This window comes from Wyeomyia smithii, chromosome 3, assembly GCF_029784165.1.
Source record: "Wyeomyia smithii strain HCP4-BCI-WySm-NY-G18 chromosome 3, ASM2978416v1, whole genome shotgun sequence".
Lineage (NCBI taxonomy): Eukaryota > Metazoa > Arthropoda > Insecta > Diptera > Culicidae > Wyeomyia > Wyeomyia smithii.
Window position 1 is genome coordinate 29,971,299 of NC_073696.1, and position 24,771 is coordinate 29,996,069.

The window sequence follows — 24,771 nt, forward strand, 5'->3', positions numbered from 1 at the left end:
GATTAAACATTTCAACGAACGGAGAGTGTTATCGAGAAAATTTCCACTTGCGAAATGATTATTCAAATGGTATCAACATAATCCTCGCTGAGCCTATAGCCTGCCATTTTAATTGCTTCGCCCACCTTTCAGTGGGTAATTCCCAACAATGGCTACAATACACACAAGAACACGACGACAATGAACGATAATCATGATGCAAATTAAATGATTAATGCGAGTGGAAGTGCATTCTGTATCGGTCATGGAAAATGCCGGGAAAACGAACAGAAATGAATATTGTAAATTAAAAACCTAAAAAAACTCGGTTTGGAGTAATTTGTTTGTTTCACCGAAATGAAGCCACAGAATTAATTGATCCGCTCGTCCGTCATGGTCCTTGCTTGTTGCTCGGGTGACCATGGCGGCAGTGTCGTGTTTCGGTCTAGAAGTTTACTGTTGGGACTTTGACATGTTTTCAGAAAAACGAAAAAAAAACCGGTGTACGTATTCGGAAGATTCACGTGGCGGGGGAACGCGACAAGGTTGAAGATCGCGCGCTTTTTCTCTTCTTTCTTTCTTGATGATGAGTCGGCTGATCTCGCGCTCGCGAAAAAAAAATAAGACTTACATTAAATGTGATCTTGTTTGTTTCTCTCCGGGAGAGATTAAAAGTGAAGAGTTGATTTTTTTTCGCTGACTACAGTGAGGTTTTCATTTGGTCTGACAAGTTTCGTAATTATTAAAAAAAAAAAAAAACTCGTTGAACGTGTAAAATCGGTACTATTTGTGACTTGATTGTGCCCAGCCTCGGAGACAGCTTCTGCTCACGTCACGTCTTGATGGAGAGACAAACGATTGCAACCCTTCGGTTTTCTCCAGCTCGATGATGGGATCACCGCCGACGTCGACCGACCGCCCGGCCCTGGGGTCCCTTTAGCTTGGACCTTTTGCACAGTGATTCAGACCCAGTTTGACGACACAAAACGACGCTGGCCGGACGACTGGGTCGGGCGCAGCAGCGAGATACAGAGAGTGAGAAAAGTTTACAACTTTCTGCACATATATATAAAGTCGTGCTTGATCGGGTGTTAATCACAGTTTGTCGCTTGTTTAGTATACAACAGTTGGGCGGATTTTAGTTGCCTCTAGTAGTTATCACACTAGTGCGGTTTTGATTTTGTACGTTTAAAAATAAAGGTAAGATTTTGTCTGCGATTTGGAGAACAGAGCTGAGCAATATTGTTGAAGTGATTTAATTGTGTTTTCCTGAGAAAGTGTGATTTCAATCAATCGATATTGATCAACATAACCTCAATTAGAATCCAAGTGTGGTATTTTGTTAGATATTTGTCTGACAATGACATAGTTTAGGTTTTTGATGCATGCAGGATATAGGTCCCTCTACTGTAATTGTTTAAAGTTTACGATCACGAGCTGTTTTATTCACCTTTTTTCAAAATTATGTACCTACTATAAAACATGACTCGTGTAAAATTTTTCATAATAACTGAAGTTGGATTTTTCAATGGTTGTTAAGTGTCACAAAGACGGTCAACTGTAGGTTTTTTTTTCTACCAGGCTTTGCAGTCTGATCAGTGCAATTGATTATGTTGAATGCGGTGATTCGCCATATAAACAAAAGATAGAAATCATTTTTACTTTAGGAGCAGAGTATTTGCTACTCTATGCTAAGAAATATTAACACAAACTGATGGTGATAATCAATACAAATTCGCTTTGCATGTTTAGCACCCACAGATGACTTGGCAGCGAATGAATGAAATGAAAGTAGCTTGTTTAATTTTTCGTTTACTTTTCACGAAATACGAATTGATTCATTGTAAGTCTAGAAGATAGAGTCAATTTATATCAACAGGCTGTGATGATCAGTGAAGTTATATTGTGATGGCATTTTGAAAAAAATCTTGCTAAACATGTTGAAAAAAGGGTTCTTAGCCATTGATAGTTACAATTTCAGGTTTAGAACAGGCTGAACAATTTTGGAAGAGCTGAGTGTTTATCAAGTTTTGAGGTTTGCGTCATGTTTATTTTCCTTAATTGAATGCGAAATTTTCTTCATAGAGTCGAAACATATTTCCATTGGAGAGTTCAACGTTAATATTTTCGTAGGAAAGAAGTTTGATTATTGTAAGTTTAGCGAAGGTAAATGACATTTATGACCAGCTTTTCTCCATTTGTCTTACCAACAAATTTTTATCCACCTTTATGCGATCTTATGAAAAAACCGTTTACAACACAAATTTGTGAATTCATAGACATAGTTTGCTAAGTTTCAACGTGTCTTCACTTAGTCAGCAATTTTGAGTGTCGAAGTTTTAGAAAAAATAGACAAAAAGTTTTTTAAATTGATTTTTAAGAATATTTTGTTTTGAAACTCAACAACGATTTCGTTGTCTTCGGATGAAACGAAAAACGCTGGTTAGTGATTGTGTCCTTATTTGCAGTTGAAAACCAACTCCAATAAAATAATTGAACCCTTAATTAGGCCATGACGATCAAAAATGTAATCAACCAACCATAGCACATATTTAAACTAGTTTGATGCCTTTGATCCTTTAGAATTTTTAATGGTTAGCCTGTCCCTCAATTTTTTATATTGTAACAATAATTGAACTAGTAACAAATATCCTAGACATACCTTGAATTGGGATTGATGACAATAGACCGAATACATCAAAACAAACCTGACGTTTAGAGTCAGTGATTAAGTAGTGAAAGTAACAATTGGTCATAACAAAATTCATAAAAAATATTAACCTAAAAAGTTTTAGTCGAAATTTCCAGGATACACACTAACAGTTAAAATAAAAAAAGATCAAGCGTGCTTGATGTTTTATAGTTGTAGTTTCGGAACAAAAATCACATAGGTTGTGTGCAAAGTTACGACCGCAAGATTGATGTAGGACTATCTTACTAGTTTCAACAATCGGATTATAAGTTGCAATACTTAAGCAAAACCTGTAGAAAAAAATGTTTTTTAATCTGTTAACCTGGATCAACCATCGATTTTTTTTCCATTTCGGCTAGAAGCAGATAGAAGATGCTGCATACTCTCAGCCACGCAGTTTGTTACGCTGCACAGTGCGTTGAGCCATAGACAAAAATCGTTTTACTTTCATTTTTATTTGGATGCATTAACTACCCAGAAGTGTTCACAGATGTCTCCTGGGTTGTGAACAAGTATTGATGAGCTTTGGGAAGCATCACAAATACTAATACAGTAACTGTTCGCTAACTGGGTGCTGTTTAACTGGGCTGCTTTTTTAATGGGCGTTCGCTAACTGGGCTATACCCTAGAAACAATATTGGTTTTATCAAAATTTTATAGCGCTCAAAACAGCCAAAACAGCGCTATAAAACTTTGATAAAACCAGTTTTGTTACTTGGGTAGCCCAGTTAAAAAGCAGATGAATGTCAAAAATCAGCGTTTGGCATATTGTTGTCAAAACGAGATAGGGGCACATGAATAGTGAATTGAGATTGATTTTTTCAGTTCAATGCATTTTGGTTGTCATCACACATGCGATTCACTAGATGTTTATCTAATCGTTTCCAGGTCAAATAAATGTTTTATGAAAAGAATATGTTTTCAGGCAACGGCAAGTGCATAAAAAGCACACGCAAGGCTAATAATTTATTTTTTCTCATTTTCTGGTTATCAGTCAGGATTCTTAGTGTATTTGTTTAAAACATTTTCAAATTTTCGCTGAGAGTTTTGCCTAGCGCCATTACATCGAAATCCCCCTCGATACTTGACGACATTTGAAATGTCAGCCCAGTTAGCGAGCGACATTCGTTAACTGGGCTAGGCCCTCAGCCCAGTTAGCGAACGAACAGTGTACACGCATAGCAAGCGTCAGCGTCCAGAGCAATTATTAGTTTCACATTTCGTGCTAAATTGTCGCGCGTTTTTAACTGTTGGTAAAACTTAATTACTTCGTGTAAAATAAAATGGAAAATAACAATCAAGGTTAGTGCAATATATTTCATTGGTAGAGAGACTTGGTTTCGATTGCGTGTATGATTAATCGGTATGATGAGTTGGTGAAGGTATTAATCTTTGAAAAAACGCGAACTTACACTTTCGTTAGCGTTTTAAAAAAAGTTCCACCGAGTTCCTCTCTAAAACATGCATCAAAAGTTTGCTTGAAGTATCCTCTACAAAATATATAAAAATAAGTAGGGATGGGCGATACTGTCTGAAGTATCGATACCTGAGTACTCGAATACTTTTGCACAAAACGATACCAAGTATCGTGGTACCGGTATAGAAAGTATCGATGCCAAAATACTCGATGCTTTTGAACGAAGTATCGATAGTATCGTTGGCAAAGTATCGATACCGCTACTCATCGCTAGCAACGAGTATCGATGCCAAAATACTCGATACTTCTGCTCCTGGTATCGATACCGTTGGTATCGATACAAGTATCGCCCATTCCTAAAAATTAGCTGCAACTTCCTGCAACTTTGCGAGATTTTTTATTTTTCGTATGTCAATGCCGATTGCTCGTGAACCGCCAGATTTTTGAGAAGTGGTTTAACTGCAATGTAAGCAAAAGTACATCATGTGTATTTCGATATTTGACATCGTCTCTACCAGAAGACACAGTTGAGCATGTTAATAAAAAAATGCACAAGTTTTCTGCTGTATATTATTCGAAATTGAACTCGAAATGGGAGAAATGTAAAAGAATAAAAAAGTATTTCATGGAAAAGCAAGAAATTTGGTTGGAATCACCGCTTGCTCTTCCCCGATTCAGTGAGAATAATAATTATGAATAAAACAACAGTTTTTCTAGTGGGCTTCCTCAGAAACTTTTTGAAAGCTGTCCACCAGAATAAAAAAACGGCGAGTTGCAGAGCTCGTTGAAAATAACTTCCTAGTAGAACTAGTATTTGCTGCTACCTTTTCGAACAACTATTCCAATTCGTCTGAAGATGACCTAAAACTTGACTTGATAATATAATTTGCATCATGAAGAATTTTGAAATTGTCCATTACTCTGGTAATTAAATATATAAAAAATAATAAAAATAATATATAAAAGAATATCTAGAAGAATACCTAAAATAATCTTTTTTTTTCGTTATACTTGCACTTAAGTCACTTTTGCAACTATGTAAAAGTAAGTAAAACATAGAAACCGCAGTTTTTGTTACAATGTACAACTTTTACAACGCTTTTACGCTGTTGCGTGTTGCATATTGTAGGTGTGCGGCTGGGGGATAACAACATTTTTATCGTACTGAATAATGACAGACATGAAAATGGAGTTCGAAATGCTTCTCTGAAGTCGAATTACCTTTCTTTGTTGAGCCGTTCGAACAAGTTTTATTTCTGAAAACAAATTTCAGTAGAACAAGTAAAAATAAGGGACATCGAGACTCGTAGGTGGATATTTAACGCACTCTCAGCCACGCAATTGATTATTATGCTCAGAGCCGGATTCAAGGGGGGGCCCAGGGGGCCCGGGCCCCGGGCCCCCACATTTTTGGGGCCCCCACAAAACGAGAAAAAGTTCTTTTCTCTATGAAAAATGAGATTCAATCAAAAGTTCAATTTACAGTAAGAAAATTTGAACAGACCATTTCAATCTGAAACTTTCCTTCAGTGTTATTTTTTCGCGAGCGCCAATATCACAACCACATCCATAAGATTTCACCTTCGATTCTCTTGGAATGACACACATTAACACACCATTTGAAGCGAACCAGCGCGCATGGGAAATCAAGCAGGAAAGAAGATAATCCACAAGTTTTTTTAATACATTGCTGTTGATTCCGAAAATAAGTTTACCTGTCCGAATCAGGGATACTAGATTTGCGTTGCAAAATGCAGATTTTCAGAGTCCGTGTGAAGATTTTATTGACCTGCAGAAGTGTGTAAGGGTGAACAGGGTAAGACCGCCCTGCGGGGTAAGACCGCCCACTGTAGTTTACTACCAACTTATAAAATAATTGAAAAATTTTTATTAACGTGTCTATCACAGTATAATTACATAACATTTTGCACGTTTTTCTGTTTTGATAGTGCGCGAACGGTCACAGAAATAATCAAAAACAACCTTTCAGCTGGCAACCAGTCAATGCGCTATTGTTTTGCGGCAACGGGACTTAAGGTTTTTCAGTCTAAAAATCTATTGTTTTGTTCGTGAATATACGTTTAATCGCTTGCCTGAATCTATCTTCTTTCGGGAATATCGAAGGCCGTGAGTAATCTTGTAATTTTGACTACTTTTTCGGTCAAATATGAAAATGTTCCACTGGGGGTAAAGTCGCCCACTATACAAGGGGTAAAACCGCCACGTATCCAACTGCTTGTTGTTTTACTTCAAGACCCAAATGCCTCGACACTACAAAGGGAATATTTACAGGATCAGTAAAGCAACTTCAAGCCACATAAGACATCGATGTTAATCGACCATTTTCGATTTGGTTGAAGCTTTTCTAGTAATATATTTTAACAAGACTTATTTTTGAAAAAAGTAAACCTGTGTGAAAATGGGGTTGATGAACCAAAATAATTTTAGAGCCATGACGGTTTGTTTGATTGGTATGACGTCTCCGGCAGAATTGAAAATAGTAGTTTTTTACTTCCGAAAAAAATACACACTCTAAAAAAATTTAAAGAAAAGATATAAAAATAGAATTAAAAATATATTTTTTTTCAAATTTATTTGAAAAAATATGTTTTTGCCTGTAAAATCTACAAAAGGTAAGCTAAAATTTTATGGTTGTTGGATCATGGAGTAATAGAAATATTAATAGCTAAATTTTTGTGAAGAATTTTTTTTTTTGGCGGTTTGTTTGGTGTATAGAGTCGTTGATAATTTTGTTCTTCAAAAAAAAACATAGAAAATTGAAAATATAAATGAACGAAAGAATAATTATTAGTATTTTTCTATACATAATAAGTCATCGAAAGAATCATACAGACAGGTTTAATGAGTTTTAATTTTTAGCTTAAAGATAGGTATATTATGAATTCAATATCTTGAAAACCCCCAATTCTGAAAAATCTATTTATTTTGAACACCGAAAAAGTTACCTAAACATTGATCTGAACTTGAATAATCAGAAAATAAAATAAGTTGAAACTTAGAAGTTTTTTTTTTCAGATTTTTCACAGTGTATATTTTATTTAAAAAGAAAAAAAATACCATCCACAACTTTGTCAGAGACACTTTACCGATAAAATCAACCGTTTCGGCCCTAAAAATATTGTTTATCCTCAAAAAATGGTGGGCGATCTTACCCCGCTGGTGGGCGGGCTTACCCCGCATGAAAAAGATCTGCACATTTTCAATGAATTTTTAAAAATTGAAAAAAACTGGAAAATAAACAAAAATATTTCAGTTCTTATTTTTAAATGCGGGTATTGAATAGAAGAACCTCTTAGCGAAGAAAAAATGAAATTGCAGCCGCAACTTTTTTTTCTATAAACAGAATTGCTTAAGGGAGCGGTCTTACCCCGCTTACCCCTAGTTTTTTGCTAGGTTCTGTAGATTATTGCCAGCGTAGCCTTATATTTGCGCAGTCTTTCTCAAATTGTGTGCAAATTTTTGCTTGCGGATCGCATTTTTTTCGAATTGCGGTAGGTTTTTATTTTTCAGATATCAAGAAAAAAATTCAGGATTTCGTTGCATACAGTTGCATACATTTATTTATTTGAGCCTAATGATCTCGAACGCAACTGGAGAAAGGTCTTTGTCGAAGATGAAACTGGTTGAAAATAGGTTGCGTACGACTATGAAGAGTGAAAGGCTGTCAAACTTAGCATTGTTAAGTTGAGAGTACAATATTCTGAAGGAGCTGAATGTTGATTATTCAATCAATAAGTTCTCTGCAAAAAAAAAACTCGCAAGAAAAAATTCTAGCAAATTTTTGGTAACTTTTCAATGAGAAATAAGTGTTTTTAACTCGTACGATAAAAAAACGGGTTTGTTTTATTCTGGGGCCCCCACTGTAAACTGGGCCCCGGGCCCCCACAATCGTAAATCCGGCTCTGATTATGCTGTTGCGTGTTGCATATTACACCAGTGCGCCTGAAGGACAAAATTCTGCTCGTGTAGGATTCGAGCAGATAGCAGGAGGTGCCGCACTCTCAGCCACGCAGTTCTGTTGCTCGTTGCAAATTGATTTTTGATATGATATTTGTTTGAACCGAAAGCAGACTTTTATATAGCTTATAGAATGCATTCCCGGTTAAAAAAGGTATAATATTCTGAAGACCGTGCTGGGAAAGCAGCTGAGCGTTTCATGCCAAATGAACAATGGAAGAATAACGACCATTTTTGATTAGAATGGAACTTTGCTAGCAAGCAAACTGCATATTTTTCACAGGTGGACGAATGTTTTTAGACTCCAGACTAACTTCCCAAAAGGACGTATGCATTTTGGCATAGTTTTTTCCAATCTTTTCAAATTGGATGTCTTGACTCTTCTTTGGTAAATAGAAATTTTGCATTCTTTCTTGCACGGGAAAAATATTTTTAGCGTGTATATTTTTTTACGAGGCTTCATTTGTTCTCTGCGATTATCTCTCAGCTCAATCAAAGATTTCTGAGCTACAGTGCTTTGAATGCTTTGAAATGATAACCTTATCCCAAAATTCATACGCTATTTTAGAAAATTACTCTTCAGTTTAAAAAACTCCTCTACCTGTGAAAAATACCACCTGTGAAAAAAAATGGTCGACTGAATTGTTGCGAATTGTCAGATCAAAATAAAAATGCTCATAACCAATATTTGCAAGCAATTTTTTGGCTGATAAATACTCATAATTTCATCACTCGGGTATCGAAAAAAACACGTCCTCGGTGAGTTCTTCTTCGTTCTGTAATAGTTTTGATTTGTACACTTTATCACGCTCGAATGGTGTCTATAGAACTTCGTTAGAGTCAAGCGCGGGTTACAGTAGAAAGGTAGTTACACGCTATCAAAAAACGACGCATTTGAGTGTCGTCTGTTTTGATTTTTGATTTTGTGTGACAAATTTGTGTCAATCAATTTCAAGTGTTGTACGCGGTTCTCCCTCCCAGAATAAAATTATTTTTATTTAGTATAAGTGAATCAATTTATCAAACAGACCAGTGTGAAAAATAATGATAAAAATGCGAATTGAACATGTGAAAGCTGCATTAAACTAGTTTTCCCTTAAGGTGAAACTATACGGTAGCTTTTTACATATAATTTTGAAGTTAGATTTCTTTTCACTAAACGACTTTGAGCGTGAAAACTTCAGCTTCCACCTAATAAATAGTGCACGAATTGCTACTCTATGCATGCGTCAGTGGTAGAAACAACCGATCAAAGCTTTACATACGTAATTTAAATGATTTTCGAGAAAATTATCTTTGCAAAATTCGGGCGAAAATCTAGCACGGAGTTTTACTTTAACATGCCGAATTCGGAAGGCAAACATTTGATCGTCAATTATGACAGTACAAAGTAGTCTCGCTCTGTGACTCATTCAAGTAGCTGGATATAAACTGCTTCCTGGACTTGGTGTCGTTAAGTCTAATAGGCCATAACCGTGCTCCGTTAACAATTAATCTGTTTTGACATTACCGCTATGGTATGCATACTTTTATATTTTATACATTCATACAGTTCGACAGGCAAATGCAGTTCTTACCTGCCTTACCTGATACCCCAGCCATTAAAACGTCGACAAATGGGCTGTTATGTGAACACGCTCGGAGAACAAACTGCCCGTTGAACTTGAACAAACGGGCTTGTTGTTGGAAGAAGCGGTTTTTAACCTTAGAATACGTAATAAAACTGCGTGGTCGTGGTTGCGACAACAGTTTGTCTCTCTTTATAGTCAAATATTGCACATTTCGCCCGACAATTGTCGTCATACTAACGAGCTTCCCGCGAATTTGTACTGCCTCAGGTGGACAGACATTTTTAGGTAACTTTAATTAGCGAGTGGATGGTAATGACTTACAACAACCGAAATAGGTACTCTATGTAATAAGTGACTCATGATACTTAGATACATGAACACACGGTCGTTGGCAGATTGTGATAGAACGGATCTCTCCTAGCATCTAGCAAGTGTTCATATCAATTATAGAAAAAAATGAGATGCTGACGCTCGTACTTAATAGTACATAAAGATGTACTATCTCGAACTAATTCTCAGTGACCTGATCCCACGAGTAATCATGTCCGTGATGGGGTTTCCCTTACATCATGTCGATTGTTTGCTATCGGCGATTTCCTGAGAAAATAGTGTGCAACTCTAACGGTTTTGTTTTACTTATTTTCGTTTTGTTTCAATTCAGATTTAAACAATGAAGTTATTCATCGTTGCCGCTTTCGCCCTGATCGCCGTGGTCGCGGCCCAGGACAAGTACACCACCAAATACGACGGAGTCGATGTGGACGAGATCCTGAAGTCGGACCGGTTGTTCAACAACTACTACAAATGCCTGATGGACCAGGGCCGCTGTACCCCGGACGGAAACGAGCTGAAGCGGGTGCTGCCCGACGCACTCAAGACGGATTGCACCAAGTGTAGCGAAAAGCAGAAGGCCGCCACCGAGAAGGTGATCAACTATCTGATTGAGAAACGCCCGAAACAGTGGGCCACTCTGCAGGAGAAGTATGACCCCGAAAACGTGTACGTTAACCGATACCGCAATGACGCCGCCAAGGCCGGCATCAAGCTGTAAGCCGTCGGCACCGCAGGCGCAGCTGATGGACTGAGACTGAGAAACACCAGAAATGCCTCCGATTACAACCTAAATCTAAACACTACACAAGAGCTAGAAAAATTTTCCTGTAACAAATTCTACTAACTTAAATTTGTGCAATTCTTGGTGTAGTCCCGACAAAAAATAAGCTTCTTTTATCTGTGATCAAATCTGTACCACCTTATAAGTGGTTTTAGGCTCCACTGCGTTTGCCCTTCCGTCTAAAAAGTACGTACACCTATCGCAAAGATAATTCATACCCGTCAGTGGGCGTTGCCTGCTGCTGACACAGAATCGGCGCGGACACTCGCCAATACTCTGCAGTTGGACGAATACTCTGCAGTTGGCTGTGGTCAATGTCATGCTGACGATTTATGAAACCACCGAGCGATGGGTGGGGCGCGGGTGAAGCAGTATACGCTTGCAGTTCGGATAACCCCCTCAGAATTGCGAAATCAGAAACTTAATCGATTGGCGGCTTTCCACGGGTGCAACGTACGACAGTAGGTGGCGGGGCCAGTGCCTTTCACAAACCGGGCAGTTTGACATCGTCGGTGCCGAACTGGTTGTTTGTTTGTAAATGTAGGAATTAATTAAATCAAAAAATATAATTTCAGAAAAAAAATCAAGTATTTTAATTGTTTTTCGGATTAAAGATAAATACCGGCTTTACGTTAAAGACGGTATTCATACAAAGTTCTTCTGCTTGTGGGACACCAGTTTTGAAGGATAACATCTTACACTGTGATAATAACCAGTTTCGGTTTCGGGTTCATCAATGTTCGATCGATCCGCTTTTTGCTCGGCTGGTTCGGTATAGTTCTGTTCACCTTGAGAAAAGATGGAGCAACGGTAAACTGCAATGTTATTGCAGACGACGACTCTGTTGTGGTTATGTAATTCGTCTATGGTTTTGCCGCCTATGCGGTGGCTTCCATCATCGGAGTTCATTCAATATGCGACCGACCTCGTGGGAGATTTGCTTGTTGCCGATTTACAACATTTTGCTTTATAGTGATATTGGTTGAATATGATACCGCGAAGATGTTCTTTGAAAATACGAATAGGAATGTGAAACTGATGATGAAAAACTTAAAAATATTAGTAATTTCAAATGAATCTCCAAAAAATAATTTAAAAAAATACATTTTCAAACTATTGATGTTTTATTTGAGAAAAGAATAGAAAAATCTGAACACAAAATATGCAAATGAAAAAATACTGAAAATTACCAGTGGCCAACAAAAGCTCAAAATCGTTGCTTTAGAAAGATTATAGCTATTTAACCATATCTGCAAAATTTGGTGCCTCTATTCAGTGTAGAAATGAATCAACTTACGTCAAAGTGTCGCATATTGATTGCTCACCGGGTTCGTCGCTTCAACGTTATGTTTACTTTTAATTGCACTGACAAAACTACTCATGCATCATCAATCATAGTAACCCATGAGCTAGCAAAAAAAAAAAAAATTGACAGCTCTATCAGTCAAACTCTAACTGTGAAGGCAAAAAAAGTGAGATACTCCGTTCAGAAGTGTGCGCGTTCAAAGAACGGTACCCCACCGCGTCAAAAACGGACATCGTGCGGCACTTTATGGCCGCCGGATATGCCCGTTCCGGCATCTACAACATCTTGACACTATTGGACAACGATCAGAGCATCGAAAAAAAGCCCTGAGCTACAAGAAGCTTCAAAGGATGCTAAAGAGGAAGACCGAGGGAAAAGTGGCTAAATCGCTGGCTGCACTTGGCCGAGAGGTTGGTGCATGCGGTAAAACAGTGAAAAAGTATCTGGAGAACATGGACATACATGTCAGGAAGCGGCAGTCCCGTCCACTGGTCTCGGAGCTGCATGCAATGACGCAGCGACAGCGGTTGAATAAGATGGTTAAGTCTATTTTCCCAGTGAATCGCGACGTGGCTGTGGTGATGGACGACGAGACCTATCTCACCCTGGATGGCAACGACTGGCAGGGCACTTCGTATTTCACTTCTCCCACGAAGGAAGTGAGCTCCAAGGTGAAATTTATTTCACACACCAAATTCCCCAAGAAGGTGCTGCTGTGGCTGATTATCACCGAGAAGGGGATGTCAAAGCTGCTCTTCTTTTGCTCCGGGCTGGCCGTAAAGGGAAAAATTTATAGTACGAAGTGCATGCCAGAAGTTGCGTCGTGCATCAAGAAATACCATAAGAGCGAAGACACGGTGTTTTGGCCAAATTTGGCGTCGGCCCACTACTCGAAGCGATCGTTGGAGGAGATGGAGCGGCTGAATATCGATGTGGTGCAATTTTATTTTTATTGAACAGATCTTAAATGCTAAAGCTTTCGGTGTAACTATTGCTTAGCTTTCCAATTGTAAACCAATTAAAATTAAGCTAAAAATTAATTGAAAAAACAGCCAATTGTCAATCCATTCACAAGCTCGCTTTTTGTTCCTAATGTTTATTTTAGAGTTACCTTCTAACTAGCTCCCCCTATTTTTTCAAATTCTCACAGTTTGTTTCGCAATACGAATGTACGAAAAATTAATCTCATTTATGTTGGCTACCAGTGAAACTGGACCGACGGAATTCTCACAAACGCAACAATATAACACGTATCGGGTCGTATTGTGGCTTGAAAGGCAGACAAACAAATTGTTCTCGTGTCGGATGGAAGCAGATAGCAAGAGTGTAACTGTTGCGTGTTGTATATTGCCGATGTGCCACTGGGAGCAATTTCTGTTCGTGCTGACGTAGTGACAGACATGAGTATGAAGTTCGAATTTTTGCTGTGATGTCGAACTATAACCGTTTTTTAAAAAGATTTTACATTTTTTTTGAAATGTTGTGTATTTTCTACAAGGGGTTCAGCATTGACAGAGTTGTGTAACTGAACACGATCAGTCAAAAATATCAGGATTATAAAAAATCTTGAAATTTTGTTATGTTTGTAGTTAAAATATCAAATTATAATATTTATTATGTTATTTCTATCAAATTCAGATATATTTCCATCACCCGTTTGTAATAATCGTTTGATCGGAACGACTTTAATGAACAATAAGTTATGTAATCCTATGTCCCTCATACGGTCGTGTGATGGATACCATCCTTCTTCAATTTTTAGTTCAGTTGTGTTTGAAAAAATTGTAAAATTTTAAAGATTTTTAACTTGCTCCTGGTACATTTTTTATTATAAATTAAAGTAAATTAACATAATAAAATAGGTAGTGTATGATATTCTACGAGAATGCGACAATTGAAAAAAAAACTAAGGATGTGAATTAGGTTTTGAAAAAATTATACCCCATTCAGACGGGACTCGAACCTGCAATCTCCGATGTCTCCGGCATGGCGCTTTATCCAACTAAACTATTGGGGAACGGCACGCAATAGTGGAGGGGGATACGATATTGGGCTCTGGGAATATACCTCCTCAGTAGTGTACCAGAATAAAATACTATTGACGGATTCCATAATGCATCAGGACTGCGAGTGACATAGCTATACGAAGGTCAGGTGCGCAGAGGAGCGCCACCATTATCATGACTTCTCACGTGCTTCTAGACTTCACGGACGACATCTTTATCATCGGTGTTAAAAGTAAAGCTGTGGAAGAGGCTTATACGACACTGTCAAAACGAAGTAGGGTAGAACTGCCTTGGATAGACCACTTACTTAAGTGGACCACCCGTCAGATTCACTCAATTTATGCGAAAACTCGATGGATTTTCAGAAAACTTTCACCGGGAAACATCTTGTCCAGCCAGTCTGCATCTCATACATTGATTGATACCGATTTATGTTACAAGAGATTAAGTTAATCTGACAGGTGGTCCACTATACATTAACAAAATAAAGGGGTCCACTAATGGTTAATTTACCCTACATAATGGCTACCTGGCTCGCAGCCTACAGATCCGCATGCAATTTGCGCTCTACAGGCCGCTGATCCTTCCGGTGACGGTGTGTGCTATCGACGAGGATACCCGAGCAGCGGGTATATGGACTGATTGGAGAGGAACAGCTCAAGACCGAGTTTGATGGATTCGGTATAGGATCTCTAGGATCTGTCGCCATAAAAGTAGAAGTAAAGTAATTAAGAAACAGTAATTAAGAAACACAAAAAGACAATGCTCAGTTCGTAGTTTTTGTTATCCAAAAATGCATTTTAAACGAGAAAAACTTTCACGAACACGTCTTGAACGCTTGTAATTTATGATACCGTCGTGCGGGGCTTCTATTGACACTTTTTCCTAGTTTTGCAACTTCATGTGATTGTAACTTCCATTATAGTAAACGGAACTCAACGATTTTTACTTATATTTAACTTGGATATGTATGCAACGGTCACGCAACTGTTTTATTCGAATTCGTTGAGAAATAAAAAAAAACATCTTCATATACTGCCGTGATATGACAAAGTGACGTAAGCGCCGCGTTTGTTCATTATTAGAAGACCTATCTTTTGGTATTTTCCTTTTCGTTTTTACTTATTCGTACGTTGCAAAAAATCAATTGCATTTCAGTACAAAATGGACAAGAAACTCATTCATTTTTGAGTCGTACAGGAAAACTGATCACTTGGATGTACGTCACAATGTCATCTCACGGTAGTATAGCTATTAAAAAGTTGTTTGTTGTTTCCGACTGGGGGCTAGGGTTCATATGCTAGTAATGGACCTTTTAGTAGATGTATTGCATAATTTAAATGTAAACGACTCGAATTCATTAAACCCCTCAGTGAATAAGTGTTATTTAATTTTTTCTGCGTTTTCAAGGTTTTCAAGTATTAGTGCTTGCTATTAACAAGTTAAGGATCATATTTGTAACACACAATTCGCTTGGAAAGCAATAGAATATAATTTGTCTCTGCTTACAAAATGGCTTACAAACCGCTGTGTTATGCTTTGCTGAATGAAAATTAGTTATTTTTCCTATTTTTTGCAGAAATTTGGAAAATTCATATCATCCTTATCTATAGCAAGTTGTATTTATTCGTGAAAGATCTTAATAATGGCATATATACCAGAGGGGTCCACTATACGCATACGGTCCCTACTTTGGACACTTCACGAAATCGGTAGGACTTCATACGAAAATTCATTTTTTTAACTAAATTATATTTCTTTTTAAAAGTAATAATGCAAAGACTTATTTAGTGCAATTTTTAGGCTTTGTTTGGTGTCAATCGGAGAGCTTGTTTTAGATAGTCTACGGAGTGCATTGGAGCTGTCTTGCAGGGTCCGTGACTGACATATTCCCGGTTTCAACTTTGTTGATAGGTTCCCGTGAATGTTATTTTAAAAAAATGGCCCTTGAATGTATGCCTGTACCACTTGAACCGTCCCACAGTGGGGAATCGCTGGCCATCAGCCAAAAAAATTTTTTTCGTTAGCTGTTTCATGAAATTTTTCCTTTATTGCTATAACATTCAAGTGTCTAAATCCAAAATTTGGGCGCAATATCATGAAATCTGAATTGGTTATGACTTTTCAAAGCTTGGCATACTGACGTTTCTTGTCTTTTTTTGAAAAAAAAGTACATTACTTTGAAACGCTCTGTAGCTTCAATGATAGCTTTGATTTTTTTGACGTCAAAAGAAAAGTTGTTGAAAATATTATGCAAAACAAACTTCTTTCATTAGATATTATAAAATTTGGTCATAGTACGCCTGACACTAATTTATTTGAAAAAAAAAACGTGATTTTTTTGTAGGAAAGTAGCCGCCGTTTGCCACGGTTGTGACTATATTCAAAATTTAGGTAAAAACGTAAGCTTTCAAATGCATATTGTCCGCTGTAGCGTAAAACAGCGCAAACTGTCACTTTAGTAAAAAAAGCGATAGCAGATCGTCCAGGATTAATTTTAATCATAACCATGATACCCCATTAATGAAAATGTATGATATCGAATTCAATCCGTAAGCATAAAATATAAATTTAAACAAACATCAAAAAATTTATCAATAAAAGTACGTGTTAAAAAAGTAAACAGTAAACAAATCTCTATGAAATCTTAATTATGTCAAACTAATTTATAACTTTCTGCAAATTTAAAACAATATTGAGAACATTCAGCCCTTTTCAATTTATGATCATGAATTTCGCTAAACTGATTGAAGTGTCAAATCCTAGCAGCAAATTCATACCATCAAGCTCCGGCTAACAATAGCCCGTTTGCAGATTGCTTTTACTTCGCACTCCTGTGCATACAAAAGTAAAGCACACTATTTGCTGTATGAGAAAAAAAAAACAAAGAACATTCGTCGTCTTCTGCATCTTTTCGTATTCATTTAGAACGTTGTGTGATTTTAGTGTCTTGATTTTCAAATTCATAAATTCGTTAAATTTTATTATGGAGCCTTCAACTTCAGCGGCACTACCTAATTCAATGTCTAGTAAGTTATCAATTCATGGTTTTATACATGTATTTAAATGTCCTCTTTTAACCATAGAAACCGAATTAGAAAGACAACATATACATGAATCAATGAAACATCGAAAATCACTAGAAGAAATGAAAATTGCAAGTAAAATAAATTTTTCCTGCTGATAAATATAATGAATTTCGAATTTTCTGGAAACAATTCAACAGGAGATTTCAGCAATCACAGCGGAAGATAATGATTATGATGATTTTTTTAATTTGTAATAAGTTTGTATTACTTATGTTGTTTTAAGGGGGGACCCTACTCTGGAAAGTTGGAAAATAATGAATTTCCGTGATATTTTTTTCGGATGTTTAGAGAAAGTTGAGGTGTTCGGGCATTTCGGCTATGGATTAAGGTATATTTGAAGATGTATTTTGTGTACCGTGGGTGTAAATATAGTGAGTATTACGCTATTGGCAGTGTTTTTCTCGAAACCATGTTTTTTCAACTGGTGGTAAATTTTTCTCAGCATCTACTGAACCGATTTTGCTGAATTTTTTTTAACATGTAAAAATGGATTATCTAACTTGTTACGTAGCCGTTTTTTATATCTGAGTTTTTTTAAATTTTTTTTTACTAAAATGGCCGCCATTTTGGCAATTTTTGGAATCTACAAAAACGGCTACGTAACAAAATAGATAATATGTTTCTATATTCTGAAAAAAAGTTTTAGCCCGATCGGTCTACTAGAAGCTGAGAAAAACTTACCACCAGTTAGGTACTGATTTAGAGAGAGCATCCACGTTCCCAGCTGCCAACAGTGTAATACTCACTATATTTACATTCACGACATGGAAAATACATCTTCAAATATACCTTAATCAATAGCCAAAATAGCCAAACACTTCACTTTACTCTAGACAGCAAAAAAAAAAAATATGAAAATTCATAATTTTTCGACCTTCTAGAGTAGGGTTCCCCCTTAATTTAATAAAATGTGCCCCACTGTGCTGCGGCTTTTTACTCCACTGGTACTGTTGCTTTTACCAGCATATTTTTTTTCAAGACATCAGTTTTTATTAGGTTCTGAAAGTAGGTTTAAGGTTTAGAAATTGTTTAAGAATGGGGATTGTTTCAAACTTTTCGGAAAACTTTTACCTTCGAGACATCATATTAGTCTAAGCTCATGGAAGCAAAAATAAATTGACTTATTGGGACGGGAGGACTTTGTCAATTTTTATTTCGATATTGATACAGAGAATATCACAGGGAACGGATGGTGTCCATTCACGTCGCCTGTGCTAGGAATGCTCGCATGTAATTGGTTCATTGTTCGCGTAAATTTGTCATTGAAACTATAGCAATGAAATTAGAGTGATAATTAGCATATCACAAAATTGTTCTACATTATATCTTTCCAACAACATATTGGTTTTTGTTAACCATCATGTGGTTATGCTGTTATTAACGTTTGAAATCTGACGCAACATTTGCCAGTTTCATTTCCAATTTAACAGAATGCATTCCAGTATAGTGAACAAAAACGTAGTCCCACGTCAAAAAGAACTCACGGTTACAGAGTAGGTAGGACCTGGGAGGGAGACACGGATACGAAGCTGTGTATGTGTCAAAATGAACCAGAATGAGCTGTCATCGACTGTCAATTTGAACCAAGGAAAAAAAAGCATTTTTTTGCGATGAGTATTGTTATAACTGATACCTTTCAGTTGCTCGAAAAAATATTCATCGCAAACAGTTTTTGCATTCATTGTCGTTTCACAGAATATTTTGGTTTGTTTTTACGTAAAATAATAAATTTCATAAGCTTTAAGTAATAATCATGCTAGCGTACTTCGATTATTAAACTTGCGCTTCTCTGGATTTAAGGCTTTGGTTACAATTTCGAACATAGACCTTCCTATTTACGCTAGTATTAGTGGTCGATTTCACTAATACAAGTTTTATTTTTAGGTTGCAAATAATCAACACGCTGATGGTAACAAAAAATCACAGGAGGGTTGTGTGCAAAGCCACGACCGCAAGGTTGAAGTAGAATACTTTTACAAGAGAGATAACCCGGCTGCTTGCGTGTCAGTCATTTTGAAATCGAATGTGTTTCGTATATACCGCTTGTTAAGCACAGTATCAACAAATCGACATAAACATCACACTGCTGTGCATTTGCAGTAGCATCAAACCTCAGTTGCAGTTTATTAATAACCATTCATTATACTCTTCCAAAAACATTTAGTAGCCTTGAAAAAGGCCGATTACAATTTTCATTCAATTATTGCATAAATGTTTCATGGTCAGATACACCCGCTGCAACTGCTACGCTATTCGTAGCCATGCCACAGTTGTGGCCGCTATACACTGCCATTGGTATCCGCTGTCCCTTCATCAGCTGGCCCAGCTGCTATAGAAGCTGAGATCCGCTGCAACTGGTACGGTATCCATTGCTACCCCACTCTGTGGCCGCTATCCGCTACCGCTGGTATCCACTGCACTGCTACTGCTGCTGCCAGGGTTGCCAATGTTCCAGTTTAAACTGGATTCCTCCAGTTTTTTCAAGTGATCCAGTCAAACAGTTTATTTCCAAAATCTTCCAGTTTTTTCAAATATTTGCCAGTTTTATCCAGTTTTTTATTCACTCAAACTCCGATTGGTTTCCGGAAATATTTATAAAACGTAAATTTTGTAGATTGATAAATTATTTTGACAATTCCTAACAGCATTTTCAATATTCTATCTTCTCGCACGAAACACGACCAAATTAAAGACATGGTTGAGATAAAACCAAACAAATTTAGCACACCATGAAAAAAAATCTTCTATTTATTATCTGTTGCGTAGGAGTTAAACAATTGTTAAAAGAATTAGATACCAAAAGATAGCGAAGTCAGAAATAATTGAAATTTAAACTTCACTGGTGTAACTTTTGTTGAAGGTAAAAGTAAATGAAAAAGCTCCATTTTCTTAATGTTGAGGTAGATTGATTGCGTAATTTTAAATTTTGCGGCTGTTAGAGGAAATTTTCCAGTCCATAATTTTAAAAAAAATTGTAAGCCCGAAACAAAACAGTTCTGAATAAAATGAGTAGCTTTGTGCAATGAGTTATTTCTTTAGTTGCTGTATTCAAAACTGACACTGGATTCAGTCCCCATAACAAAAAAGCTCTCTTACGATCATTTCTTTGCTTTTTTATACATCCAGTTTTTTCTTCAGCCTTTTTCCAGTTAAACTGAAAACTTTATTGGCAACTCTGGCTGCTGCTAAGGGATGACTGCTGTTGTCACGGTCTAGAACTATTATGAGCGGCTTCTGAAACTTCCTTTTTTAGAAGTTGTTGTTAAAATTGCCAAAGTCGATTTTCCGACTAATGTCGTACTTTGAAATTGGCTTTTTGAAGGAGAACACTTTGTTGTACTGGAGAAAACTTAACTTTATTGAACAAAAATTTACAAAAGTCATCTTAACACTACAAGTTACACACGCGATCTATAACTATTCGAAAAAAATCCTTATCTATAACTATCCCTTAAGATGCCAGAGTTTTCATTAAAATTAGAGAAAATTTATTTATTTTCCTTCTGGCTCTAACGGGTCCTTTAATTGAACACATTACAAATGTTGTTCATTCTTCTATTAAGTCCTAACGTTAGAAAGAGAAAGTAAACTTCTAATGCGCCTTGGTCCCTTCACATGGGAGTGGCTTATCCTCAAGTCCTAACCAAACAAAACGTTTAAAATACACAATCTACGCGTGAGACCGTTTTCACGTTTTCTTATCATAACTCCATTCTAGAGGTCTCGCGCGGATCTAGCATGCTCCTAGTCAGCTCGATCGTGTCTTATGGTCTTATGCGATCTTATATTTTCTCTCGCTTCTAAGCGACACTAAATTGTTCAATTGTAAAAATATCGCTTACGGAGCGACAGCTTCGGGTGAAACATGCTCTTATATTATATAGGCCAAATAGCATATTTTCAATTGCAAGGTATATGATTCTGTCGACCGTGCTTGGGAAGCAATCACATAACGACCAATCAGAGGTCGAATTCTTTGTTTTGACAAGACTTGACTATTTTCAATAGTACAATAGTTTGAATAATAAAATTGCAATTATCTTCATTTGGGTAGAATCTTAGAAGATTTTCCAATCTATTGCTGCAAGAACGAAGGAAATCCATCGAATACTAACCGATTTATTAGCATTTGAAATTGGACATATTTTGCACTTTTTTCGGTTTTAGATTTTCATTTCACATCCCTATGTAGCCCAACTTCCTGAGAGAAGTATTCTACTTCAAAATTTCCTCCTGCACCGAACTTTTATTCAAGTTGTAAGCCGATTTTTAATTTTATTTCATCTGTTTTTACGCTAAAACAAAGTTGGTTAAAACAGGTAACACTAATGAACTAGAATTCAGAAGTGAAATATTTTACGAAATTGAATATCAGCTGATTTTTTGGTTGAAAACAAATCGATTTTAAAAGGATACACGACTAAGCCTGTATTGGTGAGATCTGGCGTAGAAAGCTCTATACTTCACTACGGTCGAACTCAAAACTCTGAAAAAAACTTTTATAAAACGGCAAATTGAAAAAAACACAGACTCGAAAAATTAGTCTGTGAAATTTGCACATTATTCGCGTTGAAAAAGATTTCGAAGGCTGTTCGCACTTATGTGGGCTCTCATATGTAATTGTCAAAATGTGCGTGATGACAAAAGCAAACATATTTCCTTCCTTCTTTTTTGCACGCAAAAACCAAACAAATATCAGCAACACCGTCAACGCGAATTCCTGATGTTACTAAAAACTTCGTTTGAGTCAAGCATGCGTTACAGCAAGAAGATAACTACACGCTATCAGAAAACGACGCATGTGCGTGTTCTCTGTTTTGAGTGTAGTATTCTTTTCTCCCTCCCAGGGTAGGACCGTTCGATGTCAGAGCGACCATTACGTATGGGTTAACTCTCAGACTCCCTCCTATCTCGCTACTCGCCCCTTCTTCCACGCTGATGTCCAGGGAAAAAGTTGAATGAATACCTACGTGGCAGAGTAACTATCGAGGCTCGCTAAGGGATGGCAGTGGAGTCTATATGTAGGCGTGTAGAGTGAAGGATAATAGAATAAAAATCTGACCTCCCCTTCCGTTATAGTGATTAGAGATGCAGAGGTAAACTCGGTCTCTGGAAACAACAACTGTAACACTTTCTGTCGTAACCGACTGTAAGAACGTAGCCGGCGCCGTTATTGTTCTAAAGAAAGATGGTAAATTAATCCCAAATAAGCCTTCTTACGGTGGTCATTTGTAAAGCTTCATTAGCTCAGATTCATCACAGAGGGGCAACTACGAAATATGCGATCATTCAAACTCAAGCTGAAGCAATAACAATCGTGTAAAAAATTGACATTCATGTTCTGTAAATAGAGAAACATTTGCGGAAAATTTGCACTTCTTGTAGAAAAAGATGGTTTCCGAAGAATTTGGAATTTCAGGCAATTTGGTACAAAACACATTCCAAATTCGGCCCAAAACACATTAAAAAACTTTGAACAACATAGTTATTCGTTTGTATACACTGCAATCACTTATTTAAGAAGTAAATTATTATTGTTTGAAAAAATAAAATACTTTACGTGGTTTATGAACAGTCTCTTTTCAATAGAACCCTTTTCTCATACGACAAAGTCATTTACAGTAGTAACCAAAATATCAATTTTGTCTTTAAACGGTCGAGTAAAACGACGTGCAACGTAACTTGAGTTTACTCTGTCCCAGGGCAACCTTTTTCATTTAACTTTTCGTGACAGCATGTTCCATGCTGTTATACGTGAGGTTCGTTTTTCGAAATTTTTCATTTAATTTTATCTTTGGGTTTTTTTTTGTAAAAAGTGTAAAAGTGATTAAAAAAAACTAATAACGTTATTGGAAAAATACTACGTACGCGCTTTTAATACGCAACAACATAGGTTGGAAAATTCAATGTCAATCTGATGAAAGTTGAGCGAATAATCGTGCACGTCGATTAGAAAAGTGTTGATTTGAGAACCAGTGAGTAAAACAGGAACAAAGCGCCCTAAAGCTACAATAAATATGGAATAATTTTGAGCTTGACGCAACCGTACACTACGTAATTGCTCCTGCGTGATGAATCTGAGGTAGTAAAGTTGCACAAAGAACCACACAGTTTAGGATCCATTTACCATCTCCAAAACAATTCAGTAGCTTCTGCTTTTGTACAGACCGTTGCTGGCGTAGACCAAACTTACTTCTGCATCTCCAACGACTGTGATGGAAAGAGATATATATATTTGTCACCGCGGATTTTTATGCTTTTACCCTTTATTGTACGCTTTCTGTAATGAGCCTTGTTTTATTTAATGAGCCTTAATAATTACTACTTCCAAACATCCGCTATTTTAATACCTAGGAAAGGTATTCATTCATTTAAATGTGTGCCACTCTGAATTTTTTTTAGAATTAGGCGCGAGGAGGGTCAAAGTGGAGATGTAGGTGTGACTGAGAATAAACCCATGCTTAAAAAATCTCTCTGACATCGAAAGGCCTGATTCTACTGAAATTCGAACTCATGAAAGTTTTCCGCGGTTTCTCGAGTTTTGATAAGAACACATTCCAATTCTATAATATTCCACAGCAATCAATTTCCATATACCAAAATAACAAAAACTAAAACAAACGCCATGTTACCGAATGTGTTGGTCACACGATGTTTGACAGATAGATCGTGCTCGGCTTCGTGTGACTCGTTGTGTTGGTTCTGCGGTCGAACTTCACTTCTTTCACCGCGTGTTGCTTCATTATTGGTGGCTGCCGCTTTTAACCGTGCGCTACCATGAGTGTCATATGTTTTGTTATTGGGTGATACTGACCACGTGTGAGCTTTACCTCAAGAGATAGAATTTTGGTTTCTTCGGCAAAAATTATTCAAATAACTCGATATATTGTCGTGAAGATTTTTGATGTGTATCTGGAAACAAAAAGATGTTTTCGACATCTTTTTATAAAGGGGGTATCTTTATCTCAAATACTATGCTGCCACATGGAAATACTTATCCCGGTGTCGGCTAGGATTTAATTTAGACCAGTTTGGTAGGCTATGGGTGAATCACGCCATTCCACAACTATCGGAACTTAAGTCGGCGTTGGGATACGAACCCACCAGCGTGGTGTGCTAAGTCCCTGCTTGCCAATTTTGAAGGATGATTAATGTATCAAATTTACTAGAATCCCAATGTCTGATATCTGAGTGTAAAATTAAAACACTTCTAGGTATCTAAATAAAACTGATTGTATCTTGGTGCAGAAGGTCCCAATCTGATTTGTTGTTCAGTTCAAAACAGTCAGTGTGACGTTACACACTTCATGAATCACGTTCTGGAATCTACCTCGATAATTCACAGCCAAGCGAGCATTGAAATCTAGGCATTTCCTCTTGTGAAAAACAAGCTTTCACTTGCGGCATCATCTGATAACCGCTAAGTGCTTCGGATAATTTTCCATACTTTGCAGTCACGAACGCTCAATTTTCTTATAAAATTACGATTTTCTTATTCCCTGGGCCTATAAATTTGAGCCTAGTGCCATCAAGTTTAGTAGTCAACATCATCACTACCCTCAGGAGAACGGAAATTTGAGAAGAAATGTGTCTAAAAGTGTTTTGGGTTTTCGCTTTCA

General features: G+C 37.0%; 3 protein-coding genes across 3 annotated transcripts in view; 2 read left to right on the forward strand and 1 right to left on the reverse strand.

Moving 5' to 3' along the window:
* Nucleotides 1-24,771, reverse strand: part of LOC129727990 (ejaculatory bulb-specific protein 3-like) — a 102,932-nt gene that overhangs the window by 69,322 nt on the left and 8,839 nt on the right. The gene's annotated exons all lie outside the window — the stretch shown is intronic.
* LOC129727992 (ejaculatory bulb-specific protein 3-like) lies at nt 949-11,334 on the forward strand. The gene is made up of 2 exons (XM_055686331.1): nt 949-1,179; nt 10,299-11,334. The coding sequence occupies exon 2, from the start codon at nt 10,308-10,310 to the stop codon at nt 10,686-10,688; it is 381 nt and encodes a 126-aa protein (XP_055542306.1). The 5' UTR covers nt 949-1,179; nt 10,299-10,307; the 3' UTR covers nt 10,689-11,334.
* The window catches only part of LOC129727989 (ejaculatory bulb-specific protein 3-like), a 647-nt gene continuing 573 nt past the window's right edge, over nt 24,698-24,771 (forward strand). The window contains exon 1 of the mRNA XM_055686320.1: nt 24,698-24,771. This exon is cut by the window's right edge and continues 159 nt beyond it. Within this exon, the coding sequence (XP_055542295.1) occupies nt 24,738-24,771 (34 nt within the window). The 5' untranslated portion in view covers nt 24,698-24,737.